The 17,500-nt window shown below is 41.1% G+C and overlaps 1 protein-coding gene across 1 annotated transcript; it reads left to right on the forward strand.

Moving 5' to 3' along the window:
* The first annotated feature begins 7,918 nt into the window (after window positions 1-7,918).
* On the forward strand, window positions 7,919-15,440 carry LOC118767009. The gene is made up of 6 exons (XM_036510915.1): window positions 7,919-8,000; window positions 8,734-8,798; window positions 10,317-10,368; window positions 11,705-11,772; window positions 13,093-13,167; window positions 15,321-15,440. The coding sequence occupies exons 1-6, from the start codon at window positions 7,919-7,921 to the stop codon at window positions 15,423-15,425; spliced, it is 447 nt and encodes a 148-aa protein (XP_036366808.1). The 3' UTR covers window positions 15,426-15,440.
* The last annotated feature ends 2,060 nt before the right edge of the window (window positions 15,441-17,500 follow it).

The raw sequence follows: 17,500 nt of genomic DNA on the forward strand, positions 1-17,500 counted from the left end.
AGGTTCTATTCTAACAGCACAGCTTGCATCCAAAGTTGTTTGCATTTCGTTCGCTGTTCGAATGAATAACCGCACTCGTTTCCAAGGTCATTCCCGTGCTGACTCGGTTTGATTGATTCTCGATTCTCCCCTCTCGGTCGATCGTGGGCTGTCATATCCATTCATATCTGTTACAATATATTACAAAGGCGAGGATCGTAATCTCCGCAGCCTCCACCAGTCTTTCCTGGTGTCGATAGTCTTTCCTCCTATTGTCCGCTCGTCTTTCCGAGCAGTCCTCTTGTCTTTCCAAGATGCCTACCGTCTTTCCGGTTGTCAGTGGTTCCCTACCACAAGGTCTTAGATGTCTTGCAAACAACTTGCACATGCAAGTGCTACCAGTTAAAAGCTCCGTATACCGGAAGCTAGCAAGTGTATGGGTCATCAGGAGAGATTGCGCGCCGTTTCGTTTCGGGGCCTACCTCTCGACGGCATCAATGCGCACTGATATGAGGCTCTCGCTGCTAGATCAGCTGGTTATGAAGAACTCAATATACTTTTAGCCATCGCTCATCGTCTCTTTTTAACCAAATCCAGTGCTAGCCTTCTCCACTGTAGATTGGATATCAGTCATGATGGTATTGACTTTACGATGAGTTAGGCCTAGCGATAACAACAGTCGTCTCACGCTGTGTCCAACAAACCCTCTACATCCAATTTCTTTATTAGCCACATGGGCCCAAACATAGAGGGGGACAATACAGCCTGATTGGGGTCAGACACACAATGATTATATGACTCTTAAAATTTTACAAAATATAATGAAATCGAATGAAATCGAATGAGATACAACAAGGACGAAATACACACGTGAGATGAAGCAGAGAGATGGCTTACGCTCCGACCCCACGAGCCCCATTCTCCTACTGAAACATTTGTATGCAGACTTATGACATGTTCATGAGGAATCTTTCATTCCCAGCACCCTCGCAACATGCAACCATCTTTCTTTGAACATTTTCTTTGACAGGCATCTTCTTTCCAGCCTCACCTTCCTTTTAAGGAGGAAGATAAAATATCTCCCCAACCCGAGACCGGAGATGAGGTTGCCTGTCGCCAAACCTTTCATTCGCGACTTCCATACCACCTCTTTCGCTATTGCTTACCTTCTTTCGTGAGGAAATCCGGCGGGTCAATTTTTACAATTGACTCAGACGACAGCTCTACTCTTCCCGAACCTGACAGCAGATGTTCTGCATAAACCCACACTTCAGACACTCCCGAACACTGAACAATAGCGTGCAGGACAGTTTCCCTATCCCGTCTGCATCTTGGACAGTCGGCAGTGGTGGTTCGACCGTGTCCTGCGAGCTTATCCCGAACGGGTAAGGCTCCTCGGTAACATTGCCAGGCCAGGGATTTTTGGAAATTATCCAAATACCCCGGCCCAAACGTCCTTCGGAACAGACTGTCTAACTGGTTATCTCCGAGACCTAGGGTTTCCTCTAGGATATCGTCGTTCCCAGCCTCTACCAACCTGCTATAGAAAAATGTGGTTGTGCCAAAACCGCTAGCATTACCCGAGCGATGGAACTGTAGGAGTGCTGTACGGCACTCCGTAAACCATGTACCCAACCTCGTTCTACGAAGGAACCAGCTTTCTTGTCCACTAAAACTTGTGAACCTGGGAAACATCCGTTTCGCGTGCGGAGACCACACCTGTTAACCATTCAGGAGTAGCCAGAGATGCCTCAACCTCAGCGCATGTTTGCGCATCAACACAGCCAAGGCATCCCCAGTCCTCCATTCAACGGCTTTTGGCAGCAGAGAGAACGCCTCACTAGAGGAGTGGTGCCCTTCCACAAAAAGCGGAAGATCTGCTTCTCCAGCTTGCTCAACCACGAACCGGGACAGGGCACGACGGTTAGGCGGTAATGATGACCGATGCGATACCTCCGCCCTCCCTTTCAAGGATAGCCACCGCCAAGACCAGGTCTTGACTATGCAGGTCACCTTGCTCAATACCTCTGCCCAGTTCTTTTCTACCTGGAGGTCTGGTCCAAACCATACCCCTAACAGCTTAACCGGGCCCTCCGTCCAACGTCCCACGACGCTATCCAAAGGCATCGACTTTCTCCTCCAGGTGCCGAGTTGCAAGCCGACTGACTTTTCCCGGTTAATCTTGCTCCTGCCACCGTCTCGTAAACCTTAATGGTTTCACTTACCCTCTGTAGGTGTTCCATCTTGGTTACAATAATGGTGATGTCATCCGCATATGCTGAAACCGACTCTCCAACAGCGGGCCCCTCGGGATGTCGCTCAACTTTCGCAGTAACGGCTCTAGAGCCATCACATACAAGTGGCGAAAGCGGACATCCTTGGCGAACCGAGCGCTTAACAGGAACGGCCTAGAAAGAAATCCGTTCACCCGAACGATCGAATCGATGTTGTCGTATAATTGGATTATCCACCTAAGGAAGCCAAGACCCAGCCCGAACTGTGCTAGCACGGACACCAGGTATCGATGGTCAACCCTATCGAATGCTTTTGCCAAATCACTACTACCAACCCTTCTAAGGTATAGCGTATAAGATGGAGATTGTCCTGAATGCTTCTGCCGGGGACGGCACAGGTTTTGCCTTGCCGATCAGAGTATTCGCGACCCGCCCCAATCTTTTTGCTAGTACCTTGGCCAAAATCTTCACCTCTGCGTTTAACAGAGTGATGGGCCTAAAGTTGTCTATCTTATCTCCCTTGTTTAGGTCCTTCCTTACCAGAGTCACCACTCCCCTGCGTACAGATCTGGGAATCGACCCATTCTGTCCAGTTTGCGTAAACCCCGGCCAGAATTTTCCCAAACAAGTCTGGCATACTTTTGTACAATTCATAAGGCAAACCATCAAGTCACGGCGCCCTACCAGCTTTACAGTTCGTTATAGCCTCTCTACCCTCCTGAGGTGTTATCGGACCCTCACAGCACTCAGCATCCTGCCCCGAGAGACGCGGCAGCCCGGCAAGGAAGTCCGAAAGGTCCAACCTACCATCCGGTCCATTGCCCCTCCCGAAAAGCTGTACAAAGTGCTCCTGAAAAGCCTGACACATCTCATCGGGTTCGTTCACAATCTCGTCTTGTAGATTCTCCACAGATCGAATTGTAGAATCATTTCCACGTTGGGTTTCCATCACCCGAGCCCATCCAGCGGCATTGAGCCCCTCACTCCCCATTGCACGAAGTCTACCCCTGATAATGCATCCCCTGTGTTTGGCCTCGAGGTGCTGGTTTAATTCCAGTCTCTTAGCCTTCGCCTCAGCAGCACTACCAGTCAACACTGCTTCCTCTAATTCCTTAACCAGTTCTAGTTCCCTCTTACGCTCTCTAGCCACTAAACCTATGCTATATCTAACAGACTCAAATTTAATGGCTCTTTTGAGGGCGTACCACCATTTATTATTAATGATGGTACCAGTTAAAGCCCTCTGTATCATTAACTTAATCCGGCTTCTGTACTCTTCGTTCGCCAAATGGGACTTATTGAGTTTCTAGTAACCGGATCCTCTACTCTGTAACTTATCTAGGTTCAGCTTACAAGTGACAAATTTCTGATCACTGTAGCTGACCAAGTGGAACTGTGGACACTTAGCTATGGATCTATCTGTTTCTCTAATTAGAATCCTATTTTAATAGGACTTAAAAGACCCGTCACCACTTAACCATGTCCACATTGGGGTGTTCGGGAATTCAAGTCTGTATGGATCTACTAGCTGAAAGCGACTTAGTAGTTCCCGGAAACCTGCATTAGGTATTCTATTTGGGTTCGAGCCAACATTATCCACGCGCGCATCTTGAATAACATTAAAGTCCCCTAACAAAACTAATGGGTACGCCGTACCAAGAAACTTCTCTAGGTCTCGGAAATACTCAGACTGACCATTGTAGGGGTGTAAATTGCCACCAGCCTGATTTTCTTACCGCAACTTAAAGTCAGGTCGAAGACGACCAGCCTACCCTCTGGGTCACAAAAAATTAACTTCTTCTCTGAAACCCGGTTTCTTTTTAGTAGGACCACACACCCCCACACCCACCCGCCGGTGGACTGGAGAAATAAATTTCTCGTATCCGTCCAGGAGTGGGAGCAGTCCTCTTGATCCCTTTAACCGGGTTTCAGTAGCAACAATGACATCCAAATTATGTGACATGACGTCGTTTAAGAAGCGACCTTGCTTCCATCCCGCCGTCAGGCCACGCACATTTAAACATCCAACGTGAACTGCCATAAGTCTTACCTCAATTTCTTATGTCTTCGCTAAAAGGCGGAGGTGGGTCCGCCTCTTTTTCTTTTCTCGGGCTCGTGGAGTCGTTTTAATTAAGCCAACATCACTCCGATGGTCATTTGCTAGAACGTTGTAAGACGTTCTGTCTACGTGGTAGACTTCGAAACCGTCTTTAACGTTTTTGCATCCAGTTCTTTTTAGTTTTTTAATTTGTATTTGGCTCATTAATCTCGAGTTTGAGGTTCGAACCGCCATATATAGAACTTCTTTTTCTCGTATTTCTTTTGTTTTTGATTTTTTGGCTTTTTCATACCTTCTTTGAGTTTGCATTTTTGCCAATGATTTAACATTTCTGTTTAATTTCCTTTTGCTACCAGCTCTCTTCCATTCCGTCTCTTCTTTATTTCCGCTCTCATTTTTTTCTTCTGTGCTTTCTTCTGGTTTTCCATTCTCTGTAGTTTCATCTTCCGAGTCTTCTTCAATGTTGTTCTCCTCTTTTTCTTTTTCTTCACCACTCTTGCATTCGGACCTAACATGGCCCTTCTTTCCACATTTAAAACATCTGGGTTTTCTACATTCCACCATGACTACTAACTTCGTACCCATTATATCTATGACCTCTGGAATTTTTTCTAGGGTCATAGGCTCTGCTTGGATCAGCATTTTTATTGTTTGGCCAAGCCTGACTTTGTCTTCTGTTACTTCCGCAGAAAGCAGTGTGATTTCTTCCTCTAGGTCATACAGTACTGCCGCTACTAGCCATTCGGCGTCCGCCTCCGGTGGTACACAGCTTATCTTTATTCGGGAGGTTCTCCTCCCCATATAAAATGGCAACAGTACTACCTCATCCGTTCGAAGAGGCTCCACAGAATACTTTTGCGCCTGTTCCACTGTTGACATCCTCACTTCAACAGCTGCATATCTTTTTCCTCTGGCCAAATATGTGATGTTATTCCAAATTGGCCTTAAATATTTTTCTACACTTCTGTCATTGACATAGTTAATTTTTTTCTGTTCAACATTGTATGTTTTGAAAATTACAGTCCTTTCGAGTACATCTTTAATGATGCTATGAGGAGGGACCACCTTTATTTCGGTCCCTTCTTTTGTTAACAGCTCTCGGTTTGCCTTCAAATTGGTTGTATCAATTTTCCTGAGTTTCCTCCGGCGGCAGCCGCAAAGCTCCTTATTGGCTCTTCTAATATCCTTCTGCTCACTACAGAATCCTTACTGGCACTTGGCACTGGAGATACACTCTCCCTACGAGCGACAGTACCTTCCACTATGTAAAAACACTAATAAAGAAAGTAAAACGTTTCCCCGCAAGGGGGAATTAAAACAAATTTTGCTTCAAAACAAGCAATAAATAGTCCCTTTTTTCAAATTATAATAATCGAATTTAACTGTAACAGACATAAAATTTTAACATTGTACACTGCATAATAAGCGACATTATTAAGAAACATGCGTCTCCATCCGACTTCGATAGGAAAATGTTCCACTTTCCAGCCTGCGTCTTCACATTCCTCAAGGTTTTCATAACGGTTCAATTTTCGAGACCGAGCGGCGTCCATATTATCGTCATCAGGAACTGTTAGCTCGACTATATTTACAACTTTCTTTCACACCACATCAAAATATCTGTATTTTTCGAAACTGGGATGGGAAAGAAAACCTGGCACCCAGGTAAATCTGCAGTTACCTCTCAATAGCCGTTCCACTTTTCATTTCTCTCAGGATGTTTCTTGATCTTCTTCTTGAAACAAATCCGCTGACCTGGTCGCACGATGGTAATGAAATCGCTTGATGGTACTTTTAACGGTTTTTCCTCAGTGTTGTTGAGATGAATTTGGTTCATTATAGCATTGAAGATAACCTTAAGGACCAAGTTGTGCCTCCATGTGTACCTGTTCAATGCTAATGAACAGTTGGAAAGAATACGTGTTAGCGTACCGACCTTTCTACATTTGCAGATGTCATTCTCTAAGATGTTCCATCTTTGAAACAGGTGATATGGGAAAGTGCAACATTGACAACAAAACATTTGTAGAGTAAATGCTGGGCTAATTCGACTAAGCAACATGCTATGCGTCCGTTTGGAGTGTTTCAGGCCCTAACCTGTCATGCAAAATTGAAGGTGGGGTTTGTGTGATGTTTGAACTCACCGAAAAGCTGTCAGTGGATATACTCTCCTTTGCAGCAGTGTGCGCTGTGTCTAACACGACCCATCATCGAAAATTTTAGCACCACACGTCTGGTTTGTTGTCCTACATCACTCATAGAGTAAATTTGGATGAACTGTGGTTGTTCATTCGCGGGTACCAGGAAATCAATGAGGGGATAGACTTGCCCTTGAACTTTGACGTCGGCGTAAATTCATGTTTATCTATCTTCTTAGATTCACCAAACGATGTCATTTGAAATGCAGAGTTGTATTGTCTGATATTGTTCAGAAAATCCTTTAACTAGATTGAAGCGCCTTCTAGAAGATTCCTAAGGTGTTGAGATTGTAGTGTTGGCAATGATACCTGTCCGAATATGTTGTCATCTATTGCATTGTTTTAAGTTCTAAACGATAATAAATACCTTGACGTTCTATTTATGTGATGCTATTTCTATTTTTTTACAGAATCGTTTCATCTCCAAGAAATCTCTCGACGATAAACCTGATGACACACCAAGTAAGAACTAATTTTATAGCTAAAGTCATTGACCCGTGTCTCCTTGAGTCATGGTTTATAATTTCACGAACTTTGAATTAGTTCCACATTACTATCCATATGTCCACAATAGTATATACTAAGACACTTGCCTGAATTTATTTCGAAATATATTCTACTTTACAATAATTTCCTAAATAAAATGTTACTCTAATATACAATGCCATTTATTGTGTATATGAGTATATATGCAGTGCTACGTCGATAATTGTACCAAGCAGCATGTCGTCTACTAATAACAGTCGACCGATCACGTAGAGATGAATTAGGATACCTCTACCACAATGGCTGCGCATATTCAACCAGATCACAAAAAAGAATGTGAGAAGGGGCACTAACAATGCACACTTCAACTAAGTGAAACCTTCACGTTGAAATCTTTCGACTTGTACATAAATACAATAATTTGAACATCCATATAAGTACTTTATGGCAACCAGTATTTGCCCATTAAACTCACCTTCCTGGTAAACCATCCACAACATGCCCCAGGGCATGTGATCGTGTGCCTTTTCGTGGTTTACATCGTCTAAACCTTGCAACTGGAAGATCTGTCTTTGAATGACTATCTGGTCAGGTGTACCGCGTGTCGGACGGTAATATTGGGGGCGACGTTTTCCCTACATATCTTTTCCTGACATCACGTGTAGACTTTTCTATAATTAGAACACACTCTTTGATCTTTTTTTGAAAAAATTGTGATTGTCACCCCGTATTACCATTGCCTTGGTGTTTTTTCCAGAGGTCCCATCCACCTAGCATATATGGGTCACTCAGAGAATACCATCTGTATTTAAGGTTTCTAAAATATCAAGCCGAACGTGTTTTCACCAGCAGCTTTACCACTTTTAAGTGAGTTTAGCTCAAATAAGCGTTCAACCGAAGAAGAACCTGCCGAATAAAATAATACAATCACGAATCCATTTCGATGTCCAAATTCATTCCGGATGGTCACTCTCAATTTGGATGCAAAAGTCTCCACATTTTCGCTTCTGATCCCAGCATCCTCTGCGGTTCCAACTGTATTCTGTAGGTCGCACTGGACTTACCAATTTCCAGTGTTCGACAGATTGTAGGAATGTTCAGGTTTTCAGACATTTAGGTAGTGACGAGTTGACAACTCCGCCCCTTCCTTTTACCCGAAAGTTCAGCAAAGAGTGAAAGAGGACCGAAATCTATCACAAACCTCTGTCACCAAGTATTTCTCTACCAGGCACCCTTATAAATATCCCTGTCTTAAAATAATATCTATTCCATAGAGAGGAGAGTGTGTATCCTGCACTGAAGGCTGCTATGACCTCTCCATTAAGTTCACTGACGACATTCCTTCCAATCAATCCTTCTCACGGTTATCAGTGCCAAGGTGTGCACTGAAGTTTCCTTGCAGGACAAATGACTTTGCCCCAAATATATCTAAAGCTGAGGTGAATTTGCTTAAGAAGAATTTGTATTTGACCCCGTTGTTTGCTGCATATACTTACAGCAGCCACAGTGGTCCTTCATATTCAGCCTTAGCTTCAAGAGGTGAACACTCACACCTAGTAGGTTTCACTCAATAATACAATCCGAAAGCTGGAGATTGAGAGTATCCTAATCCCACCTGTGCAGACATTGCTGGCACCACAGTTGCGTAGTGGAGTTTCAAGCCTATATCCAGGTGTACGCTATCGGAGAAAGGAAATTTTGTAGAGGAGACACCGATTATATCTTACAGGCAGATTATATCTAACAATTTTGACGTTTTAATTCTCAATTATTAAAGGTTGTTCCCTTCTTGATCTGCTTTGTCGTCCTGAGACCGTCAATATTGTGCTCCCATCAAAAACGGTAAGTCATGGATTTTTTTGTTAACATATATTTATGTCTGTATGCATGTATTTATTTAGGTATGTATGTGTGCTTGTGTGTGAATATGTGTGTATGTATTATGTATGTGTGCGCAGTTAGGGCGCAGTTTAAGCTATCTTTTCGTGTAAGAAGGTTTATGTTCCTATAACAGGTGTTAATTTTGTAACACTTTAAAATGCAAGATAAGAAAGTTCATTTTCGGCACTTGATGCTTTGGGAACCAGACAAAAATTGCTGCAGCTCGGCTGGCATGTATTACTCCATCTCTCCATATTCACCAGATATTGCACCTTCGGATTTCCACTTATTCAGGCCTTTGCAGAATAGTTTTAATGGTAAAAATTTTAATTCCTTGAATGACGTAAAAAGATACCTCGATGAATTCTTTGCCATGAAACCACCTCAATTCTGGAAAGAGGGTATTTTCAAGTTAAAGGAAAGATGGAGAAGCATAGTGCAACAAAATGGTTCATATTTGGTTGTTTAAAAATGCAATGGCAAGTATTTATTGGCCCTTTATATTCCTTTAAAAATCGGCACGAGCTTTCCAGGCAACCCAATATAAATACATATATATATATATGTATATATGTATACATATATATATATACATATACATATATATAAACACATACACACAAACATATGTTATATATATGTATAAACATATACATATATATATATATATCAACACACACACACACATATATATATATATAAATTTTTATACACTTACATATATACATCTACATATACACACTATATTTAAGGAGTGAATAACCAGTTTATATAGCACCCGTGTACAAAATATCTAATCCTCATCCCTTTCGTATGCAGTCAATTTATAACCTACAATATGTTCCCAAACATTTTTCTTACAAACTTTTGTGATATTCCATTGAACGCCAAAAGATATGTTGACCTTCGAGCTTCAATCCGGAATATTATTCACCAGTGCTAGAAATGCCCGACTCTTCAGTGATCATGATGGATAACTATACTAAACAATATCAAGGCAATAGAGCTTTGGCATAAATTCAAACTACTTTTAAATATTGCATCCTATTGCCTTGACAGATTCTCCTAAGGTCGCAGTGGAAAAGTCCTACAGCGTATTAGGACGCCGTACATGAAAGGTTGGCGTCGGGCTTTCTTGTGCGTCAGCAGAATGCGCAAGTCTACGTTTATAGTAATCTTCAAACTACCAGCGATTTTAGATAGCAAAATTAGTCTACTCTTGACAATGAACAGGGATATTAGCTGTTTATGTAATGTGTATGCTTTGCCATATACAAGCATGAAATAATGAAATACCAGATTCACAGAAAGGCATGCAGTTCCAGCAAACCTCCAAGATGTAAAACGATATAATAGATTTGGTAGAATGGACAATGTCGACGTCACCCACATCTTCATAAAATGCTGCCCGAAAATGTTGTCATGTATTGCATTCTTTTCAGTTCTAAACGATAATATACACTCTCTATTTTTCCACAGAACCGTGTCATCTCCAAGAAATCTCTCGACGATAAACCTGATGACACCCCAAGTAAGAACTAATTTTATATTGTATAAGACAATAACTTTGAAGAAATGATCAGGAATGAGATTAAATATTATAAAGTATCCAGCTTCCAGTTCTACAGTGTTTAGCCAAAGTCATTCACCCGTGTCTCCTTAACGATTTATAATTTCACCAAAGTTGAATTGTCTCTACATCACTATTCATATTTCTTCAGTAATATATACTAAGATACTAGTCAAAATTTCTTTTAAAATACATTTTTCTTTGCAATAATTTCCTTAATAAAATGTTACTCTGTTATACTATGACATTAATTGTGTGTATATGAGTGTGTGTGTGTGTGTGTGTGTGTGTGTGTGTGTGCAGCGCTACGTCGATAAGTGTACCAACTATTGTTCGTCTGAGAATCGAATGCCCGACCTAGCGCATCAATGCGTTTATATCTAGAATTTAGCAATCTGTTCAGTCTTGTGCTTCCAATCACTCGTGAATAGATTCCCGAAGTAACGATGTTCCACTTTCGTGCAGAGTGTGTGTTAGTCATCCCTGTCTTGGAGCACTCGGCAGCCAACCCATTCAATGCTTGTCGAAAGTGAACATGACATGAGTCAGATAGCTGCATGTCGTCTGCAAATAGCAGTCGACCGACCCCATACAGACGAAATGAGATACTTCTTCTAAAATGGCTCAACCAGATCATAAGAAATGTGAGAAGAAGCACTAACAATACGCTCTGCTATTGAAGTCGAAACTCCAAGTTGAAAACATTCGGCTTTTGCACAAATACAAACATTTGGACATCCGTACGAGTATTTTACGGTAAAAAGAATTTGCCCAATAATCCCACCTTCCTGGTAAACCATCCGCAACATGCCCCACGGCACGTGGTCTACAGCGTATTCCCCTTGGAATTATTTCAACGTTTTCTCGAAGATCTGCCTTCGAACGAATATCTGGTCGGGTGTACTGTATCCAGGACAGTAGTCCTGGACGCGACTATTTCCCAACGTAACTTTTCTAGACATGTAGTGTAGACTTTGTCTTAAAAAAATCTGCGATTATTACCCCGGATTGACATTGCCCTCGTGTTTTCCCTGATGCCCCATTCCACCTAGCATACATGGGTCACTCAAGGAATACCATGTGTATTTAAGGGTTTAAAATTATCAAGACGAACGTATTTCTCTCCAGCAGCCTTATCACTTTTCAGTGACTTTAGTTCGACAAAAATAATACAATCACTAATCGATTTCGATGCCCAAGTTTATTCATGTGGGTCTCTCTCAATTTGGATGCAATATTATCCACAAATTTGTTTCTTATTCCATCATCCACTACTGCTTTCAACTTTATTCTGTAGGTCGCACTGGACTTACCAATTTACTAGGTTCTCCCAACTGTAGGCATCTTCCGGTTTCAGACATCTTGGTAGTGGTCAGTTGACAACTCTCCCCACTACTTATAGCCCGATCGTCCAGCACAGACTCAAAGAGGACTGAGACGACAACAACATCTATCAAGAATTTCTGTCACTAAGCATTTCTATTCCAAGTACCCTTATAAACAACCGTCTAAAAACGATATCTATATCATAGAGTGTCCAGAAGACTAATATGGCCACCACATTAAGTTGTGTGACGCCATTCCACCCAATCAATACTTCTTGCGGTTATCAGCGCCAAAGTGTGCACAGAAGTCTCCTTGTAAGACAAATGACTTTACCCCAAATATATCCAAAGCTGCAGTGAATTTGTTAAGGAAGCATTTGTATTTGGCCTCGCTATTGGGTGCATTTACTTCCAGCAGCTACACCACTCCTTCATTCTGCTTGAGCTTCAGGAGATATCCCTTAATACCTAGTGGGATTCACTCCATAATCCAATCCGAAAGCCAGGGATTGTGAGCATCCCACTTCCGCCTGTGCTGACATAGTTGGCACCACACCTGCACGGTGGAGTTTCCAACCTAATTCCAAGTGTGCGCCTCCGAAGCAATGAAGCTTTCTTGAGGAGACTGATTATATATAACAGGCAACGTTTTGTCTCGTCCGGTTTTGACAGTCAAATTCTCAATTATGAACGGATGATCCCTTCTGGACCGGCTTCGGTGACATGGAACACACATATTTTGTTTTCCCTTCCCATGCATCCCAATTTGAGTTGGGTGGAGACTGAAAAATATTTCCCAAATGGACTCCTTCATCCAAGATCCGGACGCAAATGCTGTTATCCCTCTCCATGAATGACGCGTTATGGCTATTCCTTCGAGCCCTTTGCATATTGTAGCTATGATGGCCTGATTCACGCCAAGCACCAACCTGATATTTGTAATTGACCAATCCAGTACCAAGAATTGATAATATGGCCTACATATCTATAAAAGACTTTATCATTATTACGGTCACAAATATATATATATACTCACATCCAAGTTCAACAACAAAACAAACATCCGTTCTTAAAGGAGCCAAATACACATTCTGATATTCTGAGATTAATCTCTCAATTCGTTGACATCAACGTCAACAACAGGCTCAATAGACAAATGACTTATTTTCTTCGTTTAAAATTTATTCTTAGCGAATCATTTACTTCTTTCATTCTGATTTTCATTCATTCACTCATTCTTTTTCTCTTAAATTCTAAATGTCTCTCCTCTCTATCAATTCCTTCCAAGCCAACAACTTCCTTTGTATAGGATTCAAGAATTCTTTCTTTTAAACTAAATTGTTTCATTTTAATTTCACAGAACCTGGTCCCGGATCATTGTATACTCGGTGGGGCAGAACTACTTGTCCTACTAATTCAAGCCTTGTATATGACGGTTAGTATAAACTATACTTCTGTTCTCTCTTTCTCTCTTTATCTTTCTCTTCTTCTCTTTTTATTCCTTCATTTTCTCTTTCTGTCGTCTCTCTCCCTCCCCGTCTCTCTCACGCACACGCCCACACACTCAAGCAAATCATTTGATGACATATCACGTTTGAAACGATACCTATAGACCCTATAGAGTCTGCACAAGACTGCTTACTCCTTTGTAGGTATTTGGTCAAATCAGAATTTTAAATGTTGTCTACTACGGACCAAGTGAAAAGGCGGTTGTCTAACTACAGAATATAGATATCTCTACGTTAAGTTATAGATAGGACTAGACGGGAATCCAGTATAGCGATCAAGGACTCCTGGCTGACTTGTATGGAGTGTAGATATCAAATACCGAGGCTGCTGACCGGTGATCAAGTGTAATGGCTACGGATGGTGGTATTGTACGTGAGTGACCAGAGCTGAAAAGTGGCCACTTGACTATCTTTAACTAGAGTGCCCAATGATCGTAGGTGTGGGCTAAATTGAATAGAGTCTATTAGAATTGATGACAGTGACTGTAAATGGTTAATGGAATGAACGTACAATGTAGAATGAGGACTGGACAAGCCACATACTGTAACTGATGGAAAAAGCTAAGGACTGTATTCATTAAGTAAAATAGAGAGAGACTAAATATTAGTGAGAGAACACAACAGAGTACAGAATGCACTTCTATTCTTCTCCGCCTCACCGAAATCGTCCTATCGCTAAAACCTTGCTCTTTTCATGCACCACATCACCTCATTAATTATCCAGTATATCTTTGTAAGGTAATTCCGAAACTTCCAATTCAAAACTGCTGCTACAAACTGCGTCCCCAATCAACCTTACGTTCCTTAAAAATGCTCTGAATCTGCTCTTTATAAACCCTACACGTATCCTTTTTCGGTCGCCCACTTCGCCGTCCATTTATCTTAAACACTACGCCATTACTGAACCTCACAATTTTTCCTCCCACCTCGTTTCTGTGTATTGCATGAAAAAAAGTCTGTGTGATCATAACGTCTATGTAAGCCTGATTCGTCCGAGTCTAAACGAGAGGTTTAGCCACTGAGTCTCGTATGATCGACTAAACAACATTTCATCGACGATTACCCACCACTTCTCTGCATCTCGTCGTCTCCCGTATTGTCCTACTCAAACCACCAACAATTTCCACCACCCAAAATATCCCCGTTCACACGTGAACATCTTTTCCATTTCGGATAAACACGAGTGCATGCGTTATAAAATATCTTTCTTTTTCTCCATCTATTGACATCCACCGAAAAACACCTACCCCATGCAAACATAAATAATAATCCGAGTCGTAACCACAAATACTTACCCGTATACATATAACATATATATACATATATATAGGCGCAGGAGTGGCTGTGTGGTAAGTAGCTTGCTTACCAACCACATGGTTCTGGGTTCAGTACCACTGCGTGGCATCTTGGGCAAGTGTCTTCTGCTATAGCCTCGGGCCGCCCAATGCCTTGTTAGTGGATTTGATAGACGGAAACTGAAAGAAGCCTGTGGAATATATGTATATATATATATATATTTGTGTGTGTGTATATGTTTGTGTGTCTGTGTTTGTCCCCCAACCATCGCTTGACAACCGATTCTGGTGTGTTTACGTCCCCGTCACTTAGCCTTTCGGCAAAAAGAGATCGATAGAATAAGTACTGGGCTCACAAAGAATAAGTCCCGGGGTCGATATGCTCGACTAAAGGCGGTGCTCCAGAATGGCCGCTGTCAAATGACTGAAACAAGTAAAATAAAAAAGGGTATATATACATATATATATAAATACATATATATATATATATATATATATATATATATATATATATATATACATATATATATATATAATATATATATAATATATATATATATATATATATATATATGACGAGAATGCAAATGCAAAGCTACGTTCTCAAGCTTTCAGCAACACACAGTTTACAATAACATAAACACTAACATATATACACCACAATTCGTTCACACGCGACTAAACATGACTTCTTTTAAGGGTCAAACTGTAATGAATGTTTCCGTTATTTCATATATAATTTTGCTTAATATCTTTTTTACTTGATTTATTCTTACCATTTCTAGGTGTGGCTGGTGGACAATGGTACGGCTACACAGGTGGCGGAAGTAATCTCTTGTGTCTACCCAACGATCCCATTTGGGCCAATTATACGACAGAAGTTGAAATAGGTGGTTACATTTATGGCAGTGAATATCAACTGGAAACATACCTAACTAATAAACTCTTTTCTTTTGCTAACGCTGAATCAATTCATCAACACAACGTTCCGTGCGCTGTCTGTTTGACACGACAACCTGCTGTTGTTATGATGTTACCAGCCAGGACAAAGTGTTACCCTGGCTGGACAGCTGAGTATTCAGGATATTTGATGGCTGAGCATTATAAGGATAATGGCAGACTTGAATATGTGTGTGTGGACTATGCACCAGAAGCTGATCCAGCAGGTTACAGAAACGAAAATGGAGCTAGTTTATATTTCGTTCAGGCTGCTTGTGGTTCATTGCCATGTCCACCGTATGTCAATGGTCAAGAATTATCCTGCGTTGTGTGCAGTAAATATTGAATAGAAATTTACGTTCATTTCTATATGAAAATTTATGTCGGCGAATCATAAAATATAATATAATAAAGCAACATATACGTTTCTTGTAATTGTGTTTCGCAGTATTCTAATCCAAGTAATATATGTCGTTAAATAAATTGCGGCTACAAGTTTTCAGAAAATATTCAAAACGAAACAACAGAGACGTCATAGAATGTGACAAATAGCTTAACAGAACGATGTAATCCTCGGGGAATGATTCTAGAATACATTGTATGAGGTTCAGTTTATCAAATTTAAAAGTTGAAATAAAATGATGATTCGTTTAAATGTGTTTTGTATTCCGTCTTAAAATGAAAACAATCCCCAAATGAAACACCTCCGTACAAATATATCACCCTTTCATGATCAATCTTCAGAAAACACGATAAAAGCTTATAACTAACATCACTAAATCATGATGGTTTAATAAAAAAAATACTCCCATACGTATCAATGTAACTACAATCGATGCGATGACAGCACTGCAATCCAATCGCGGATATTACCTAATAAAGGATATTTGATATCCACTGAAGGAATACCACAAAATGTTGACTACCTAACTACTAGTCAGGTTACTAACACATTGAAGTTTTCACGAAACACTTTCGACAAGGGTACAAGTACACGTCCCACGATGAACTACTTTCAACCTACATTCAAATATTCCCGCTTTTCTACAAAAATCACACACACACAGCCTCGCGTCACATTACACACGCAGCCTCTCATCGTTTCCTGAAAACTGATGTGCCAAAATAAAATATGAAACCACCAAGAAATATGAGTAGACTTCAGGAACAGAATCAACCGAATCTACAGCAACACCACAAAACATCAAGTTCAACAAATTATCTCCGTCTGTAACATAAAACTATCAAACTCGCAGAAGAGGAACTTGCTTCGAGATACATGCATACAATAACTGTAACACACATAAACGACTTAGTAAGGAAAGGAACACCACTTATAAAATATACATTAGGTGGAATCAGTGCAACATGTTGAGTGTTTCACACTATACCCAGCATGATTGCTCCTTGTATGTGGGAGTTTGTAGAATGGCTGCCAGATAAACGAAGGTATCCGTGGAAAGAGGGATCTGTGGGTGGCAGCACGTGTTTTCTCCGATTAATTGCGTGCCATAAGAATGCTCGATTGTGAAAAAGCTAGAGAAAAAGAATAATAATTAAGTAATATGAAAGCACGAAATGCAAATTGACAAATGAATATATGGAAACATTCAACATGGCGTTTCCAGTGAACAGTATTAGCGCTCAGTATTAGGCATAAGCAATTTTTAGGTTCGTTAAAATGTGCTAATGGCATATTTCAAACTCTAAAGGCAAATTCAGTGCAGAAAGCGGCAAAAACAGCATATCAGTCCAGTGCTGCTCCCTATCGGGTTCCAGTTCAGTCGTTATCAAAAGAAAATACCGAAGAGGGGAATATCTGGACAAACTTAAAGCCATAGCTTTAACTTAAACATAGTCAACAACAACGAGTAAGTGACGCCATTAGAGCGCCAGGCTGGAGTCTGTCGTGAGTTACCTCCCTTCGTTATTTCTCTTTGATAAATTCTTCGCTAGAGGAGTTGACTTCAACCTTGTGCCCCAACAGTAACTGCGGTCGCTCGTACGTGCCCGCATTTTCCCCGCA

The sequence above is a fragment of the Octopus sinensis genome, linkage group LG18 (genome assembly GCF_006345805.1).
Source record: "Octopus sinensis linkage group LG18, ASM634580v1, whole genome shotgun sequence".
NCBI classification, from domain to species: domain Eukaryota; kingdom Metazoa; phylum Mollusca; class Cephalopoda; order Octopoda; family Octopodidae; genus Octopus; species Octopus sinensis.